At 41.4% G+C, this 18,949-nt stretch overlaps 1 protein-coding gene across 1 annotated transcript; it reads right to left on the bottom strand.

Annotated features, from left to right (window-relative positions):
* Positions 1–732: 732 nt before the first annotated feature.
* Positions 733–17,095, bottom strand: lrp12 (low density lipoprotein receptor-related protein 12). Its single transcript, XM_036145403.1, has 11 exons — positions 16,272–17,095; positions 14,370–14,426; positions 14,148–14,283; positions 12,736–12,938; positions 12,185–12,432; positions 10,469–10,618; positions 10,166–10,387; positions 7,943–8,209; positions 5,011–5,213; positions 4,795–4,927; positions 733–1,903 (listed from the first exon to the last, which is right to left on the bottom strand). The coding sequence occupies exons 1-11, from the start codon at positions 16,324–16,326 to the stop codon at positions 959–961; spliced, it is 2,619 nt and encodes an 872-aa protein (XP_036001296.1). The 5' UTR covers positions 16,327–17,095; the 3' UTR covers positions 733–958.
* Between the last annotated feature and the right edge of the window lie 1,854 nt (positions 17,096–18,949).

The raw sequence follows: 18,949 nt of genomic DNA, 5'->3' as shown, positions 1-18,949 counted from the left end.
GTAAACAAAACAATTCGTACCTATGTGCCTCAGTCAGTGTATATCGGTCTATTATTTGTTATAATTAAGTATTTCCATGAATTACTGAGACGACTGTCCCCAAATTTCACCTAGAATTTGATTATATAAAGGGATTGAAGGTTGTTGGCAGTGTTGTCTGATGTTAGGACCCTGGTTTCAAGCCTTTCTTCATGGAGTTAGCGTTTTCTTCCCACGCGTACACACGTAAATCTTATGACCTCATATCGGTATAAATAATTTAAGAGACCTATTGCTAGTAGATATTTAACCAAGTCGTATAACCATATTTCCTTGTGTTCAGAGAAATGCGGCACTGTCTCCCACCCTATAAAGTCGGGTTTAACCTTGATTTAACCAAATAAAAGACACACTGACATCAGGAACTGTTTCACAAGCGAAGGGACGAAACGGCCACCGCCCGAACATGTTGGGTAAACAAACGAGAAGAGGAACCACAAATCCTTTTGTTTTTTTTGTTTTTCGATCGTACCAATAGGAAACGGTGGCATCACACCCAAGTCTCTGACTGGTACGTTTGCCTCTAACCTTTAATCCAGCTAGCATGCTAACAAACTGCAAAAGCAAATAGACAGAAGCTGTGGCGTGTTAGCAAGTTAGCTAGCTAACCGTTTGAATTGAAAGGTTTTGGGTGGTATTTATAGCATTAGCCAGCTTGTTAGAAATTAAGTTGTTAGTTTGTTACTCAGTGTTAGTGTAAGGTTTAGAGAGTCGGCTTGCTGCAGCTTTAGGGTAAAAGAACGGCAGTCCTTAAGTTAGCATTTTGGCTAACCAGGGGGTAAAACTAAGAGACGCATCAGTATGTTACTTGGAGGTTGGCGTTTTGTCTTGTTAGCGGATCAGTTAGCACGTTAGCCAGCGTATGAGGAGGAGAAAAAAAATGTGGGACAGTTAGCATGTTAGCTGGCAGGTTAGCCTGTTAGCACAGCAGCAGCAGCTCGTCGTCGCTGCTCTCCGTTTTGCCCGTGGCCTCGAGGCAGGCGTCAGGGATCTGAGCGGTGTGGACCATCCCGCAATGTTCGCAGGTGCCGTCCCGCCCTCCCCGTCCGCTCATTGCGCGCTGATGGAGGGGGACGGGACCTGCAGCGGAGGATGGGTGCGGCTCCAGCAGAGGCTGTCGTATGTCGCTGAGCGACGAAGACGAGGAGGAGGATGAGTCAGAGTCAGAGACGGGGATGAGGAGCTCAACGTCTTCCTCTTCCTCTCTGCTCCCCCGTCGCTCGGTGGCTTCAGCGCCACTTCTTCCGGTCTCCAGCTGGCGCAGCGGGCTGTGATTGGTCAGCGGCTGGTTCTGCTGGCTCTGGTTAGTTCTGGTCAGATTCCTGGCGAGCCGGTGCAGGTTCTGGGCCAGGCGCTGCAGGGCGGAGGACGAAGGGCGCTGGGGCTCGGGGCCTTCTCTGTGGCATTCGGGATCGGAGCTGGACGTCAGCACGGTGACGGGGCTGGAGGGGGGCGGGGTTTCTCTGGGGCGGTCACGGTGTTGGTCTCGGCTGGGCGTGGAGGTTACCGACGCCGCCACCGACACTACGGCCTCCACGGCTGACGGGGGCGGGGTTTTGTGAGGGAGCGGGGCGACGGGCCCACCCACAGCCCCCACTCCACGCTCCCGGCCTCGCTCTCCCTCTGTGTCAGTGTCATCGGAGTCGGGGGACAGCAGGTCTGAGCCAGAACTGCCGGTGCTTCCGGTGCCAGAGCTGTCCTCCAGGTCAGCGGAGACGAGCGCCAGCGAGCCGGAACGCCGAGACCGCGAGAAGGTGAAGAGTCTGCGCCACAGGTTGCGATGGCGACCAGAGGAGGGGAGCCTGATGGAGGTGAAGCCGAGCTGAGAGCGCACAGCCAGACGGAGGTTTTCCAGGACGGACGCCTGAGGACAGAGACGGCAAGACAACCATCAGCAGCCATCTTTTATAAACACACAGCTGATCCCACATTATCTGCAGGATCTTTTCTATAAAGGGGACAGAATTCAGAGAGGAAATTTCTGGTGGCGATTAAGATCTAAAACGAATGGATTCATAACACATTTGCCAACAAACCCGGTGAATCCAGCACGTCTGCTGCAGCAACCTTAAAGTATGCTGGAGACAACAACTCTGCAGAAGCCACAAGAGCACGGAGAATCCTGCAGCCGTTCCCGACATCCTGTTTGTGTGACGCGGGGTTCCCCGCATTACGGAGCAAGGCAGCACACTGTGGGTGTCGCTACCTCCCGTTATCTCTGCATGGGGCCGTCTCGTTGCAGAGAAACAAATTCAGGGTTCCGATCGATTTGGCGCTATGAGGAATTGTTGTTTTCATTCACTTTTTTCATGGCTATTGTATAGTACAGAGGCAAGGTGTCTGCCTTTTTTAGGGGGAGTGGTGGCCTAGTGGTTAGAGCAGTACGCTTGTGCTCTGAGAAGGATGCAAGTACCCAGTTTGATCCCCACTGCCTCACTCTGGGTCCCTGAGCAAGACCCTTAACCCCCGATTGCTCCCAAGGCGCCGCACAGTGGCAGCCCACTGCTCCCTAAGGGGATGGGTTAAGATGCAGAAGTGAATTTCTCCATTGTGAGATCAATAAAGTTTAATTATTATTATTTTATGTGTTTTTATCTTATTTTGAAGGGATGTTTGACCAGAGGGGATGTTGCTCATGTTATGTTGCCGTGATGCTACGAGGACGAGGCTAATAATAATAATAATAATAATATATATAATAGGGCTGGGCGATAAATCGATTTAATCGATTAATTAGAATTTACAATTCTTTAAGATTTCATTTTTGGAAAATCTGGATTTTATTTTGCCAATACACTCATTGGGTTTCCATGAAGAGAACAGCATGTGATGCTGAATATGTGTTTAGGCAAATGTATTGTCAAAATATTGTAAAGTGGAAACTTTTTTTTACCATAATACGAGGTACTTCATTTACTTATTTACTTTTTTTTTTAACTTAGTTTGATGTTCACAAGTGCAGTGAAGCCTGTTCTTAGCTCAATGTGAAATACCACTAGCAGCAAATGTTTTGTTATATTTTAATTGTTTATAATGGCACGGCTACCATCTTGCTTTACAAGCATGTTTCACAGCTTGTTTTTAGTTGCACTTTGAATTCAGGTCAACTCCCTGACAAAATGCGTGACAGAAAAGCAAGGTTTTAAAATAATTTCTTTAATTTCTTTTTATGAAACAAAAAGGAGGGAAAAAAATCGATTCATCGGATTTGGTATGATAAAATCGGAGATTTATTTTTTAATCCATATCGCCCAGCCCTAATATATAATAATTTTATTTTGTTGTATTTATCTGCCACACCTTAAAGGCCTGACTTCCAGCTCAGGATCTTAATGTTCAGTTACCATTTCTTTGCGGGGATAAGATACTTGTACATGGTTCACAAACTAATATAAACGCTGCCCTCAACAGAAGAAGCAAACAGGCTGCGGACCTGACATGAAGCGCATGCATAGAGTAAAGACTGGGGCAGCATGACGCATATAATTGTAGAAAGTTTGGATGCTGCTGATGTCTCCATGCAGGTCTTAATTCTGAAGTTTTAGGGTCATCGAATGCAACATTTTAATTGTTCTGTTGTTGCTCTGATCTTTGCTTCTTTTCTGCGTCCTCAAAACTCTGATAAAACGTGACACGACCGCTCAGACACTGATCAGATTTAGAACCAAACATTAGTAGCCTGGTCTAATTTAACTTTAGCAGCTGTTAGAAACTTAGACATGGATCTCATGGGTAAAGGAAGGTGGATTTGGCCCACTTGCCAGCAGTCTTACACTCAGGTGCGATATTGTAACCTAAAATGTGCTTTTTAATAACCCAGAAGGCAACGAAGAGAATCCCTGCTTGTCCTCTAGAATATATGTGGTTTAATAGCATCTTATAGCAGGAAACTGCTTTAGAAAGAAGAACTGACTCTGGCATATAAACCAGTTGCTGTAGGTTTCTGCTTTTTTTTTTTAGGTTTCAGAGCCTCTAGCAGAATTCATGGGACCCTTTTTCTTATTATCAGGAAAGATTTGGACTCCAGACGAACTAAATGCTCCCAGATTTGACGATGATAGCGATTAACTTTATCAGTATAGTTAATCTTTGTTTTAAACTATTAGTCCAGGGTTCCTACAGCATAAAGCAAGTTATTTCAAGACTTTTTAAGACTTTTTAATGCCACTTGAAATAAAAAGTTAAGACCAACTTCACGATAAACAAGATAAACCTGGTTGCGACAACTTCAGCCAAATGTTTATTTTAACATAAACCATTACTTTCTGGCTCAGTAGACATGTTAAAGATTTTGAAAAACATTCCATATAGGAAGAAAGCTAAAAAACACACAAATTACAGATATATTTTTAACAACTACTGAACTGAATTCACAAACTTTGTTTTGTTCCCTACCAAAATAAACTATAAATCAGTGCCAACTCTTTTTCGCAGCTATGGTCCGGCCGCAACAGTTTTTATTGGTTCCGCTATCGGGACGGAACCAATAATGGTTACATTGAGCCGTTCGGTAAATTAAAAAAATATATAATTGTATAAATTATTTTACTGTTTGGTAAGGATTACAAAAATAAAATCCTATTTATGACCTGGTAACAATTTTAAGACCTAAGAAAGACTGATTTAAGACATTTTAATGCCAATTAAGGCCTTAGTTTTATATTACAGAATTCAATGCCTTTTAAGACTTTTTAAGGATCCGCAGGAACCCAGTAGTCTGAATCCTCGGTCTCTGAACAAGCAGCACATCTGTACCTGGTTGCCAGAACACACTGGGAAGTCCTCCACAGGTGGGATCAGACCCTGTGCAATCAGCTGGCCGTAGGAAGGCGGGGCCTCCCTCCTCAGAAGCTCCGCCTCCACCCTGGAGAGCTGGGTCTCAAATGACCTGCAACAAGCAAGAGTTTCAAACCCGCCGCCCTCGGTTTACACAGCAGAGTTCGCGGACGACTGACCGAGCAGAAGTCTCACCTGCGCTCGAACATGCGCAGCGAGTAGAGCTTGCAGGTGCAGCCGAGGGCGATGACCAGCAGCAGGCCGCAGATCAGGCTGCCGATGACGGCTGCGGTGATGACTCTGGTGGGAACGATGATGGGGCAGCTCTCCTCGTCGCTGCCGTCGCCGCAGTCGTCCTGCGCGTCGCAAACCCACGACTCGAACACGCAGCGATTGTTCTGGAGAGGACAAAAAAAAAATTAACAATCGAACATTCAGACTCCATTTGCATTAAATTTCAGATTTTTTATGTAAATAAACTAGTTTTACAGAAGGGTAAGATCCGAATATGTGCAATCAGTTAAAAAATGCATCAAAGTTGCACTATATTATTTTAAACATTAACATTCATTGATATTTTGCTTGGCGGCTGCACAGTGGCGCAGTGGGTAGCACTGTTGCCTTGCAGCAAGAAGGTTCCGGGTTCAAATCCAACCCTGGGTCTTTCTGCATGGAGTTTGCATGTTCTCCCTGTGCATGCGTGGGTTCTCTCTGGGTACTCCGGCTTCCTCCCACAGTCCAAAAACATTACAACCCCAGCGACCCCATGAGGGATAAAGCGAGTAAGAAAATGGATGGATGGATGATATTTTGCTTGTTTTAATAATTTAATACCAGTAGTTTTTAAATTCCTTGGATATGTGAAGTTGGTGCTGGTGAAGATTCTCAGTCATCCAGGTCATGGTCATTCCAAAAAAAAAAGTAAAAAACAAAGTAACTGGACTTGTTTTCCGTAGTTGAAGACGTTTTGCTTCCTCTCCAGGAAGCTTTCTCAATTCAAAAAGTCTGGAGTAATATGGAGTACCAAGCTTTATACTACTGCCTAACAAAGATCTTGTAATGGCTTAGATAAGGCCAATAACGACCCTAACGACTTGTTACAGAGGAGTGGACCAGTTTTGGTTCAATCTGCTGCCTTAATGTCTTTAACGACCTGTTTCTGTTGAATTTGCATGTTATCTAAGCCATTACAAGGCCTTTTTTGGCAGTAGTATAAAGCTTGGTACTCCACATTACTCCTGACTTTTTGAATTGAGAAAGCTTCCTGGATAGGAAGCGAAACGTCTTCAACTATGGAAAACAAGTCCAGTTGCTTTGTTTTTTTACTTTTTTTTGGAATATGTGTAGTTGATTATGACTGGACTCAGATCAGTCCAGGCATCAAACACAAACGCTACAAGGTAAAACAATGGCAAGCAAAACTGTCAGTGGATGACAGAAAGGCTAAACGTTCTACAGAAAAGTTGCTTTTGAGCATCCAGCCTGTCTGTTTGCAGCCTTTTTGGAAACCCCAGAGTTGAGGTAAACTTTATTTCTAAGGCACTTTTCACATGTCAAATACATCAATGTGCTTCATAACAAAAGTGGACAGGAAAAAAAACATGTGGTTTTAGTTTGGGAGTCAGAGAGTGACGCAGCGCAGACTGTTGGGTGTTCAGCTGCAGCAGAGAATAAATGTGAGCGATGGGGTCAAAGGGGTAAGGAAGTAGAGATATTCTGGTAAATATCAGCACAGATCTTCAGCTCTGTGCCTCCCTAGTAAGTAAAAACCCCTTTGTGCAGCAAGGCTAGCAAAATAACATTTCCTGCACTTTTCTTTTAGTCCTTAGAGAAAAATTAGAATTGGCTGAAATAAGTTTTGACAGGTAAAATACTTACATTCATATACTGAGACATGTGTATCTATCTGGTTAATAATCGCTAATCCTGACAAGTTCTTAAATTAGCTGCTTTAAATGCTCAATAATCCGTTTTGAATTACAATCTCAGATGACCCTGTGCTGCTGGATCTTTAGAGGCTCGTAACCGAATTACTATCAGAAGTTTATATAAAACACACGATCATGAACCCTTTTCTAAAAGGGGGAAATTAACATAAAACAACTTCTATGAATTAATAAAATATAATAACAGGGATAACTTTAGGAGAAAGGTTTCACATTAAAGCTTTTTGTCCACAAAAATAAAAATGCTGCTTGAAGTTGTCAAACCGAGGCTTTTTCAACATACCACTTTAAAGTATAATTAATTTAGTTTCATCATAATCATACTGGTTGTTTTTTTTTTTTTTTTGTCAAACACTTTATGGCAGGGGTGTCAAACATACGGCCCGCGGGCCGGATCCGGCCCGCCGAACAATTTAGTCCGGCCCTGTGGGTAAATGCATTATCATTATAAAAAAAAAAAAAAAAATTCCCCAGTGTCCTGTCTGGCAATGTGGCAATAAGATGCCAGAAAGAGCTCATCAGATTTGACTTTCACAAGTGGACAAGATAAAAGGAAGAGAATGATAAAACAATTATTGAAAAAAACATGTACTGTACTTCATTCATTTGAAAATATGCAGCTCCTATATAGTCCACGAGGGGAGCTGTGTTTTAATTTGCAGATTAAGCTTCAGGTGTGGAAAAATTCAAATGATTTCTTAATTTTTATCTGTTTGATGTATTTTGTCATGCACGACAGTGTTTTTAAGTTCCAAAAAATGTGAATAAATGTTTTTCAACATTGTACAATCACTGTGATCAGTTCTTATGCATAATGCACAAGTAAATGTTTAACTGAATAAAAGTATTGTTGAAATTGCACATACTTTTCTTAAAAACGCTGAGGTTATTCATAATATATTGTGTAAAGGTGAAATTAATTTAATAAAAAAATCAACAACAAGTCCACATTTATTAGTTCTATTTAATCTTGCAATTAGTTAACTCGTGTGGCCCTCTTGAGATCAGATTAAGCTGAATGCGGCCCCTCAACCAAAATGAGTTTGACACCCCTGCTTTATGGGGAAGTTTGTTTTTATCTGCTCCTTAAAAAGAGTCCAATTACCGACAAGTTTAGACATGTAAAGATTAAACAGGGAAAGCTCTGTTTTACTGACTGGGGTTGGGCGTTTTTTCCCCACCTTGCAGTGGAAGTTTCCAGGCTGGCAGAAGAAGCAGTTTTTCTCGTCCGAGCCGTTGGGACAGCGGTTCTGATAGTTGCAGCGGTCGGACCGAGGGTAGCAGGCTCCGTTCCTGGAGCAGGGGAACTCGTCCTCCTGACAGGAGGAGCAGTTCAGCTCGTCCCGACCGTTCGGACAGTGCCAGTAGCCGTCGCAGCGCTGCTGCTCGGTGTAGCAGCCCCAGTTCCCCCCGCAGGGAACCTCCCAGGGCAGGCAGAACCCGTCCACCTGAGGAGAACAGCCACAGAACCGGGTCAAACAAGCAAGCAGGGGATGTAAATGTGCTGCATTTGAAGCAAACTGTTGAGACATTTACAGGACCACTTTACAATAAGGCTCCCCTAATAGATGACTAATGTCTGTAAACACTTTATAACTCATTAATAAGTGTTTATTATGTGTTAGTTAGGAGCGAGCAAGAGACAAGCATGACTGGTTTCTTGCCAAATAGTGATCCTAATCTGTTCAACTGTATACTTCATCTACAGTTGCTTATAATAAACATTTCTAAGTTACTACTTTGTAGGAACCGAAAGGGTGAGTTTTATCTGTTGCCCTTAATTAATGCATAATGAATGAGTTATAAAGAGTGTTTACAGATTAATTAATAACATATCTATAAACTATTTATTATCCATCTATAATTGGAGCCTTATTGTAATGTGGTACCACATTTACTTTAGATCTCAGAAAATAGTGTAAAGTTAAAAAAAACTAAAATAAATAATTATATCTAACCCATATACCGTATTTTTCAGACTAAAAGGCTGGTGCGCCTTATATAAGATTACCATTGTGTTTACTGACTGATTTTATGTGGTACAATGCGCTCAGAAATCTGTTAAAATGTGTAAGTACAACTTTGGTGAGCAACAAAGTCGTTCTGCTAAATGGATATTCGGAGCATTTCGGTACACTGTGTCACTACCTGAATGGACCCCTGAGCTGTCTATAAGACTGCCTGACTGTAATGTCTAAACTAAAAGTGCATTTATGTAAGGCAGCTAACAACAACAAACAAAGTAAGTTAATTTAATATAAAAGTTACGTTTATTTAGGCCTTATGTTAGAAACAGGACAGTGTAGTCCAACTACTCTGTCCTCCCAACAGAGACGGATAGAGAGCTGTGTACGTGGAGGGGCGGAGTGATATTACACACTTGGGAAGAGTATTTAATGCGTCTTATAATCCGGTGCGGTTTATGGGCCTAAAAATACAGTAGATGACTCATAAATATTTTATAGACATGTTATTAATTAGTCTGTAAACACTTTATAACTCAATAATAAGTGTTTATTATGCATTAAGAGCGAGCGGGAGACAAAACTGACAAATAGTGAACCTAAGACTAAGAAAGTAGAGAACATCACCCCAGTTCTAAAGTCCTTACACTGGCTCCCTATATCTCAGAGAATAGACTTTAAAATACTTCTGTTAGTCTATAAATCCCTGAATGGCTTAGCACCTAAATACATCACAGACTTGTTATCAGCGTATAAACCCTCCAGACCACTCAGGTCTTCTGACTCCAGCCTACTCTGCATACCTAGAACCAGAACCAAACACGGAGAAGCAGCATTTAGTTCCTATGCTCCACTTATCTGGAACAAACTTCCAGAAAACTGTAAAAGTGCGGAAAGCCTGAGTTCCTTTAAATCGAGATTAAAAACACATTTGTTTAAAATTGCCTTTGAATGTTCAAGTTAAACTATTTTACTGTTTTCAAATGTTCTTTTTTTGTTTCTACATTCTATCCCTACTTGCTTTTATTCCTATATTTTAATCATGTAAAGCACTTTGCATTGTCTCTGTACTGAATTGTGCTATATAAATAAATTTGCCTTGCCTTGCCTAAGCTTTTCCACTATATATTTCATTAAGAATTGCTTATATTAAACATTTCAGACTAAGTTACTACCTTGTAGAACCAAACGGGTCAGTTTTATCTTTTTTTTCACCCTTAATTAATGCATAATAAACACTTATGAATGAGTTATAATGTGTTTACAGATTAATTAGTAACACATCTTTAAACTATTTATTAGTGGGGCCTTTTTGTAAAGTGGTACCACATTTACTTTAGATCTCAGAAAATAGTGTAAAGTTTGAAGAAAAAAAAAAAACGTTGTAATTGTGTTGTTTTGAAACAATTACAGGCGTGTGAACGGTAACTTCGGATCGACCTGATAGGTGACGTTGAAGCCTCTGGCGGCGTTGATCTTGTCAGCATAGAAGTGGACTCTGAGCTGACCGGACGATGAAACCACGGCTACTGGCGCTCTGGAGTCAAACGCAGTCAACACCCTGAGGAGGCGCCGAGGGTTCTCCTCCAGCCCGTCGTAGACTTTAACGTAATCGCCGTAACCCGTGCCGTCCAGTTTAAAGTCGGTGAACCTGAGGATGACCTGCGGCAGGAGGACCAGGAGGCTCACAGTCAAAACGAAGGTCTGGTTTGCTGCGTTTGAGCTGAGGAGGTCGGGCGTTACCTTCCGGTGGTCTCCGGTGTCGATCAGCCAGGTGCAGTTACTTCCTGGTGGGTAAAAGTCGGGGTAGTTTGGAGAGCTGAACGAACCATAGAAGTTCCTCAGCCACTCCCCACAAGTGGGAACGTCACAGTCGATCTCATCGCCGAGGTCCTGAAAGCAGAGACAAACAAACGTGATCAGAAACCGGCTGATGAAACGTGCAGCCGTTTGTAAAATGAGTCACGCTTTCTACGGAGACGACGCCGGGAGAACAAGACGAGGCAAGAACCTCAGCGAGTCGAGTTAATGCTGGGACGGACAAACATGCCCTCTGACTTCACTTGTTGAGTCTCTTAATAGCGTGGGAATAAATTACAAGCTCACTGCTGTCAGATTGCTGCAACTGTGCGACATTTAAAGAGAGCTTTTCCCCTGTTTTTTTTACTCCTCTCAGGAGAAAAGGTCAATTTAAACGAGCATTGAGTCATTCAAATCGTGACTTGAAGCTCAAACCAGCATTTTAAATTAAATGTAATTACTTTCACGGGTTCATTTTGTTACAGTTTTTATGTTTATGGCTTACACCAAACGAACACCATAAAATCCATCTCATTAGATCAACAAAAAAATTGCTTTTTAACAGAAAAGTTAAGCTACTGAACTGTATATCCATCTACTGTGGCTTACAGGTCCCCCTGTGTTGTTGGGCTGAAATTCCCTCAGAGTCGGAAGTGTCAACTGGAACTGTCACTTAACTGTCACAATATTTACCAGCCTTTGTGTTTCTGTAATAATCAAATTTTGCTAAATTTTGCACAGACAGAAAACTAAGGCAACTGAATAAATGTGGGTTATAGTCTAGACCAGGGGCCTGCAGCCTTTACAGCCTAAAGAGCCATTTTGCCTACAGTCTACTTGAATTAAACTCGTTCAGAGCCGTAAATGTTGCCTGGCCTTTTGAAAAAAAGTTCAAATTTTTTATAAAGATCTACTGTAGGAAATCTGTTGTCATTGTTAAAGAAACGCCCTTTTATGTCTATCTTGGGGTTAAAAAAAAAAAAAGAGGATGGACGGGAAGTTGATATTTGTGGATAACGATGTTAAAAAAAAAAAATCATAGTTTCCAACATAATGAAAAAATATTGATTTAAACTTAAATATTACTGTCACTTTTAGCATCATTCTGTTGTGAAAATTAAAAATCAATTATTCCAAAAAACAAAACAAAACAAACAAAAAAATGCTAAAACCTGCATTTATTATCATTATTACATTTAAATACCATAATAAAAATATAATTTGTAGCCAAAGTTATTAAGAGCCACAGGCTGCAGACCCCTGGTCTAGACTTACACGCTACTTTTTGTCTGTCTTCTTTCGACAGAAAGAAACATTGCAGACGTTGCATCTCTGCTTCATTTAAAGAAAAAACACAATCCTGGCTGCAACGCATCACTCTTACATGGGAGCAGGTAGACGGTCTTCCTCCTGCGCAGTTCTTTAAAAAGGGACCTGGGGAAATTCTGGAAAAATCGCTGACTCTACCATTAAGTCAAATTGTGTCGACCAGACTATATCGAGTCCATCTGTTCTGCTGGTCTTGCCTCCTTTACACCTGAAGTGGACTTTTTTTTTTTAGGTTTTTACAGCATTAGTGGCTCGTTTTTCATACAGTGGGCTGACAGGAAAGGGGGTACTAGAGAGGGGGAGAGACATGCGTCAAAAGTGGACTTTTACCTGGCAGTCGATGCTGCCGTCGCAGCGCAGGCTGTGGGGCAGGCAGGTGTAGATGCGGGTGTACCGGGACAGGCAGGGGAACTGGTTCAGGTTGCAGGGCTGGAAGGAAAACGGCGAGTCCACACACAGCTCTTCATCCGAATTGTCCCCGCACTCATCCATGGAGTTACAGCGCCACCAGTCTGGGATGCACTTCCCATTGGAGCAGTGGAACTGGTCCACGTCACAGCTGGCCGCCTCTGGTTTACCTGCAACAGCGTTTCTGTTAGTCATCAACCACTGCAGAGGGAACAGTTTATTAAAAGTGTAAAAAAAAAAAAAGCTTTCTGTGCCGTCTTTAGCGTCTCCATTTAGTGCTCCCTCGGGGGATTTAAATCTGACTCTAATCCAGAGTTACGTCATCGCATCACCGCCGGCCTGCTCTCTACACAGCTGTTACGCAACAAACGGCGGGACACGCCAGACCCGGCGATCAAAGGATGATCGGGCCAGAGAGGACGTCCGCTCGAGTCGCTGCTGCGCCGAGAGAAAAAACACGCCGCCGTCCTCACCGGTGATGTAGGACAGCCTGAAGCCTTTGCCTGTCAGGCTGTCGTCTGAGTGGAAGTGGATCCACACGTGGTCCTGGGACGAGATGTAAGGGGGCGGCAGGGAGGAGCCGCAGACGCGCAGGCCATCCAGGCTCCGGTAGCTGCTGATGGACATCCAGTCTGAGGTGCAGCGGTGGGAACCCTGCAGGTCAAAATCCTGGAAACTGGGAAAAGAGACGCAAAAAAAAAAAAAAGAAACACTTATTTATAGTTATGGTCGGAAGCTTATATTTTAGTTTCTTAAAAACAGTTTCCCCACAAAATGACTAAAATATATATCTTATTTTATTTTATTTTTTTTGTAAATGTGAATTTAGTTTCATTTTTCTGGTATCAAACAGACTTTAGGCCGGTGACATAAGAGGTTTAATGCAACTATATAAAGTTTTTAACGTACCTAATGCGTATTAACAACCTTCTACTTCTGGCTTCTACATTATTCTACAGAATTGTCTATTGTAGCACAAATGTAAACTCCAAGAAGTTTAAGTACAGGTAGGATATGATAAATAAAGAGTCCAAATGTCTTTTACAGCAAACTAACATGTGCAGTTGTCAGATTTAGCTTTGAGTCTGAATGTTGGCCCAAACTTTTACCCTGAGCTAAAATAAGCGCAGGTCAAGCGAACAGCAAGAACCCAGGAAGTGACAAAGCACAGCGCCGACTGAGCAGCCGTCCAAGAAAAAGGACCGTTCTCCAAAATAATCACACGATTTAAACCAAGCATGCGTAGAAAAGCATAAAAGAAAAGCATGGTTCCTTCTTTGGGGATAAACACTTGTGGGATCAGGAGTGAATTGTTTGGTGACTGTGTAGACAGATTTAGCTCTTAAACACTAAAAGCAGCAGCAGCTGAACCTTACAAAACCGATGAGATTGGAACCATTAAAAAAGTTGGAATAATAGCAAAGGACTTCATCATCATTATTATTATTTAGCAAAACTTCAAACAAGTAGCCGACCTGAAATCTGCAACGGGGAAGAGCATTTAAATAAGAACATGACCCAAACTGAAACTGGTCATGAAACAAATGAAGCAAACCAGTAATGAGGTATGTATCATTTGCAGAAAATATCCAAAATAAAGCTAAAATATCTGGAATGTGCTAAACTACAGGAGATCAGCTAAAACCAGGAGTCGGATAAGCATTCTCAACCCTACCAGGAGCCTGCTTATCATCACAGATGAAGGTCTGAATAATTATTTTAAGCAACGTTAAACTCTGCCTTATGTTTGGGAGGAAACTAATACAACTAAAATCTGTCAAATTCTCTAAAAATCTGCTCTGGAAATGAAATCTGACCAATCTGGCTCAGTTCTGAACAGCTGAACGTTTCATGTTGTGAGCTAGCTCGCTGCGTAGCGCGTTACCTGATGGTGATGGAGTCTCCGGCTCGCGCCCTGATGTTCCAGCTGCAGTTCAGCCTGGCTGGGTACTGGAAGGGCCAGCCGGGGCTGGTGATGACGCCGCTCGACGCCCGCAGGAGCTCCGCTACGTCTCCGCAGGCTGCATGGAGGGGAAGGCAAGTTTCTGTTACAGCGGTTCCTAGCGGATATGGCTAAATACCGAGAGCTGAGAGACTCTGAACGCACCATTGGAAAATCCAGACACGTAGACGTTGTCGTTCCTCTGAGAAGAAGCAATGCATCCTGGGAGCAACAGAAGCAAAGCGTTACCGACAAGAACATCAAACAGCCCATTTAAAGGTATTTAGTTTCTTCTTATTCTAAAAAAAAACCAACAGAAAACTGAGTTTTATATAATAACAACCGGCCAGATTTGTCACAATGACAGCTTCAGTTCCATATGTTAGATTTCATTTGAGTCTATATATTGAATGAATCTAAAGTAATTTTTGGACCAAGAAAAGAGCCGTCTGTGTTTTTACACAAAGAAGGTCTAAAAAGAATAAAATAAAATACCTAGGTTCAATAGGAGAAAGTAGAAAAAAACAATAACTTGTACACCTAATGTTAATGAAATAAAGAGAATAAACATGTTTTCTCCTCCTGACAGGCCTTTGTTTGACGACCGGTATTATGCTGATGATCTGATTACATCCCTGCCTTGCATCACTTTAATGTTTTTCCCGTAGAGGATTATGCAATGGTATTATCTCATTTCACTGGTAAACATCAGCCCAATGCCTCCTGTGCCAGTAAAAATAATAATAATAAATAAACAGGATGCAACGATGCGTCCTATTAACATTCTTAATGAGTCAGTGAGCTGCACTGGAAACTCACAGGAAAAAAAAAGCATTGCACAACACCTTCAGACAACATGTCTAAACGTCTTTTTTTGGTAGGTTTTTGGTGTGCTGCAATCCTGACAAATACTTAGAATGTTCCTCTTTTGTCGTCTGTCTTTACTCAGAGCTTTATAATTAAATTTTGCTCAAACATACGTTGTGAATGTGCAGTTGAGTCACAATAAGGTCTGTTTATGTGACGGTGGAGAGCGAGCTACAAGCTTCTCACTGGGCTGAGCTGGTGGATAGTAAATAGACATGTATTTACATTTTTTTTTTTATAACCAAGAGCTTAGTTTTAATAAGTGGCCATTAATCTTACCAGGAGTTATTCGCTTAATGTTTTTAGCATGCTTAAAATAGCGGCACGAATATGCAGTTTTGTTTATTTTTATTAAGAAAATAAATCATTGCAAGAACGTTTGTACCAGTACAGATATATAGATATATATTAAAAAATATTAAAAATTAGCAGAAAGTTGCAATCAAAAATACACAATTTCTTTTTGAAAATGTTACATGTGACCTTAAAATAGACTATCGGGTATTTAAAAATCGAGAAGCACCAATCAGATACAGATGTTTCCCTTGATCGGTAATTGGTAGGTAAAAAACTAAAATACTTCGATTTATTTATTCTTCCTGTTTATTAAAACGACACTTCTTTAAACCATCAACTAACAGGATGTATTTTCACACTCATTTTTAATTTTCCTTACTTTTCCATTTAGGGTTGATGGACATTTAACACATTATTGTTAAAATTCACCCATTTTTAATGGTGTAAAACCATAAATTCATAGAATACACTACACTGCAGTATAATACATATATTTCAGAACCCTGGGAAAAAAAATCTCTATATAAATACTATGATGAAACATGATTAAGGAGCAACACATCGGGGTTCGGTTTGGCAGATGTTCCCACCAGGAACTTTACACGTCTTAAATGGTGGACATCTGAGGAGGAACTTTTATTTATTGTCTGCCACCACATAATACGATTTTGTAAATCTCTTTAGACATCAATATAAAAATCAAACGATCTTAATTACATTTTGTATACTGTTTAGAGCTAGAGTGGAAAACATAATCAACCAGACGACCGATGATTCAGATTTATTTCATTTCATACCGACTTTAAAAGCTTTGCTGTACCCTGACAGTAATGCAAACATAAAAAAAAATACAGATAGATTCTGACGCGATTCCAGGAACTACAACGTGTATTTTGAACTTACCTGACAGGAGGAGCAGGTAGACGACCCTCTGCCTGCAGTCTGAACTGAGGGCCATAGTAACCCTTGTGTCGGAACCAGCTGTAGGGCTTCTTCTTCTTCTTCTTCTTCTTTTTTTGATCGATTTCTGATGTGGGGTGATGATACCAAGGTCACTGAAGGCAGCGCTGCATGTCAGCCGACCACAGTTTAAAAACCCAGCCCAGATCCTGTCTTATCCGTCCTCTTTGGCACAATAAAAGATCCCCATAAAAGCCCGCTACAGCCTACCAGCTAACGCCGCTAACGGCCGCCGCCGACCCGCAGTTTGCTGCTGGGAAACAAAGACATCGGAGCCCGTTAGCATCCGGCTAGCAGCGCTACGCTGCTACTACTACTAGCTGTGGGCTGAAAAAAAAAAAAAGATCGACCGAAAACGGCTCCGCAACTGGAACTGAGCCGTTTCAACACACCGACACATACTGAGAGGAAACCTGGTTATCTAACTGCGGCGCTCACTCACTGGCTTACACAGATCCTCCCACCTCCCCCCCCAAAAAAAACCAGAGCTAGCAGACGGACTCCTGCTAATGAGCCTAACGGCGGAGGAAAGTCGCCCGTTAGCCGCTACATGCTAACGGAGCTACATGGCCACCCAGCCAGTCCACCGCCGCAGCGACCGGGACCCCAAACCCTGAGCGGGACAGCTAGCCCGGTACCGGCGACACACGGGCTCACAGAACCGGGGCAGAGGCCGACAGAGCTAGCGTTGCTCTGTGGGTCGGTCCAACAGCATCTTCCACGGTTCTTGTTAGCTTCGAGTGGGACTGAAGAGCAGAGAGAGGGAGAGAGAGTGGAGCTCCGTCAGTGACGTCACAAACTTTTTTTCTTTCTTTCTTTCTTTCTTTCTTTCTTTCTTTCTTTCTTTCTTTCTTTCTTTCTTTCTGTACCACTTTACAATAAGGCTCCCCTTATTGATGGCTAATAAATGATATATATATATATATATATATATATATATATATATATATATATATATATATATATGTATATATGTATATATGTGTGTGTGTTATTAACTAATCTGTGTTTATTAAGCGTTCATTAAGGATGAGCAAGAGACAAACATGACCTGTTTCTTGCCAAATAGTGAACCTAATCTGTTCAACACATATATTTCATCTAGAGTTGCTTATATTAAACATTTCAGACTAAGTTATTACCTTGTAAGCACAAACTGGTCCATTTTGTCACTTGCTCACCCTTAATTGATGCATAATAAAAACATTTATAAATGAGTTCTAAGTTGTTTACTATTTATTAGCCATCAATAAGGGGAGTCTTATGGTATAGTAGTTTCTTTCTTTCTGTGCCACTTTACAATAAGTCCCCCCCCCCCTTTATTGATGGCTAGTAAATGGTTTATAGATATGTTGTCAATTAATCTAACAATTTTAACTCATTCATAAGTGTTTATTAAGGGTGAGCGAGAGACAAACATGACCGGTTTCTTGCCAAATAGTGAACCTAATCTTTTCAACATATATATTTCATCTAGAGTTGCATATAATAAAAAAATTCTGACTAAGTTACTACCTTGTAAGCTCAAACCGGTCCATTTTGTCACTTGCTCGCCCTTAATAAACACTTATGAGTGAGTTAAAATTGTTTACAGATTAAATAATGACATATCTATAAAACATTTATTAACCATCAATAAAGGGGGCATTATTGTAAAGTGGTACAGAAAGAAAAAAGAAACTATTTACAATAAGGCTCCCCTTATAGATGGCTATATATAAACTATCTATTAGCCATTAATGAGGGGAGCATTATTGTAAAGTGATTTCTTTCTTTCTTTCTCTTTTTTGTTTTTTGTGGGTTTTCTTTTTTTCCCTGACATTCTTTTTTGTTCTCTTTCTTTCCAAAGTTATCTTTTTCTTTTTTCTTGTTTCTTTCTTTCTGCAATTTGCTTCCTTTATTGGTTCTCACTCATTAATTTTACTTTAATTATTTTTCTCCTTTTCTGATTTTTCCCCCCCTGATCTTTTTCTCATATTTTCTATGCTATCTTTCATGTTCATTTTTCATTTCATCAGGCTCGTATACTGGAGCTGAACATATTTAGAAACATCAAAACGTTCATGACAACACCACTTGCTCTATTTCCACAACAACAGCACATCTGTTGTCTGTTAGTGGGTCTCATTTTTCTGAACAGCAGCTGAAGCGTTTCTCAGCTGTCCTATTGTTCCTTTGATTTAAGACTCAACATCCCCCACAACCTCTAAAACTGTCCATCTGCTGTAACCCCCCACTCTCACAACCATATGGCACAATCAAAACACACACTGAGATGACAGAGCTTTAAATTAACATCTTTAAATTGTTAAATATGTCTATACTTCCCTTAGTCTATTTCCTGCTGCCAAGTACTGGTATATCATGGTTTATAAATGTTAGATGCAAAACCTCTCTCTGTTTTTACACTTTTTCGGTGGCAAACAGTCCCTTGAATGACATACCAGAGAAAGTGCCAAAGTGCCCAACTGCATTTAGAGTAATGCAGCGCTGCCCCTCCCCAACTTATTTTTGCCCACTGACAGTCACCTCGCTGCAGAGGACTGCTACACCATTCCTTGAATTATAAGAAAGACTGCTGTGAAAAAACATGCACAGTCATGACTTAGACTTAGACTTAG

The sequence above is a fragment of the Fundulus heteroclitus genome, chromosome 13 (assembly GCF_011125445.2).
Source record: "Fundulus heteroclitus isolate FHET01 chromosome 13, MU-UCD_Fhet_4.1, whole genome shotgun sequence".
NCBI classification, from domain to species: Eukaryota; Metazoa; Chordata; class Actinopteri; order Cyprinodontiformes; family Fundulidae; genus Fundulus; species Fundulus heteroclitus.
This window is presented reverse-complemented; position numbering and strand designations above follow the sequence as displayed.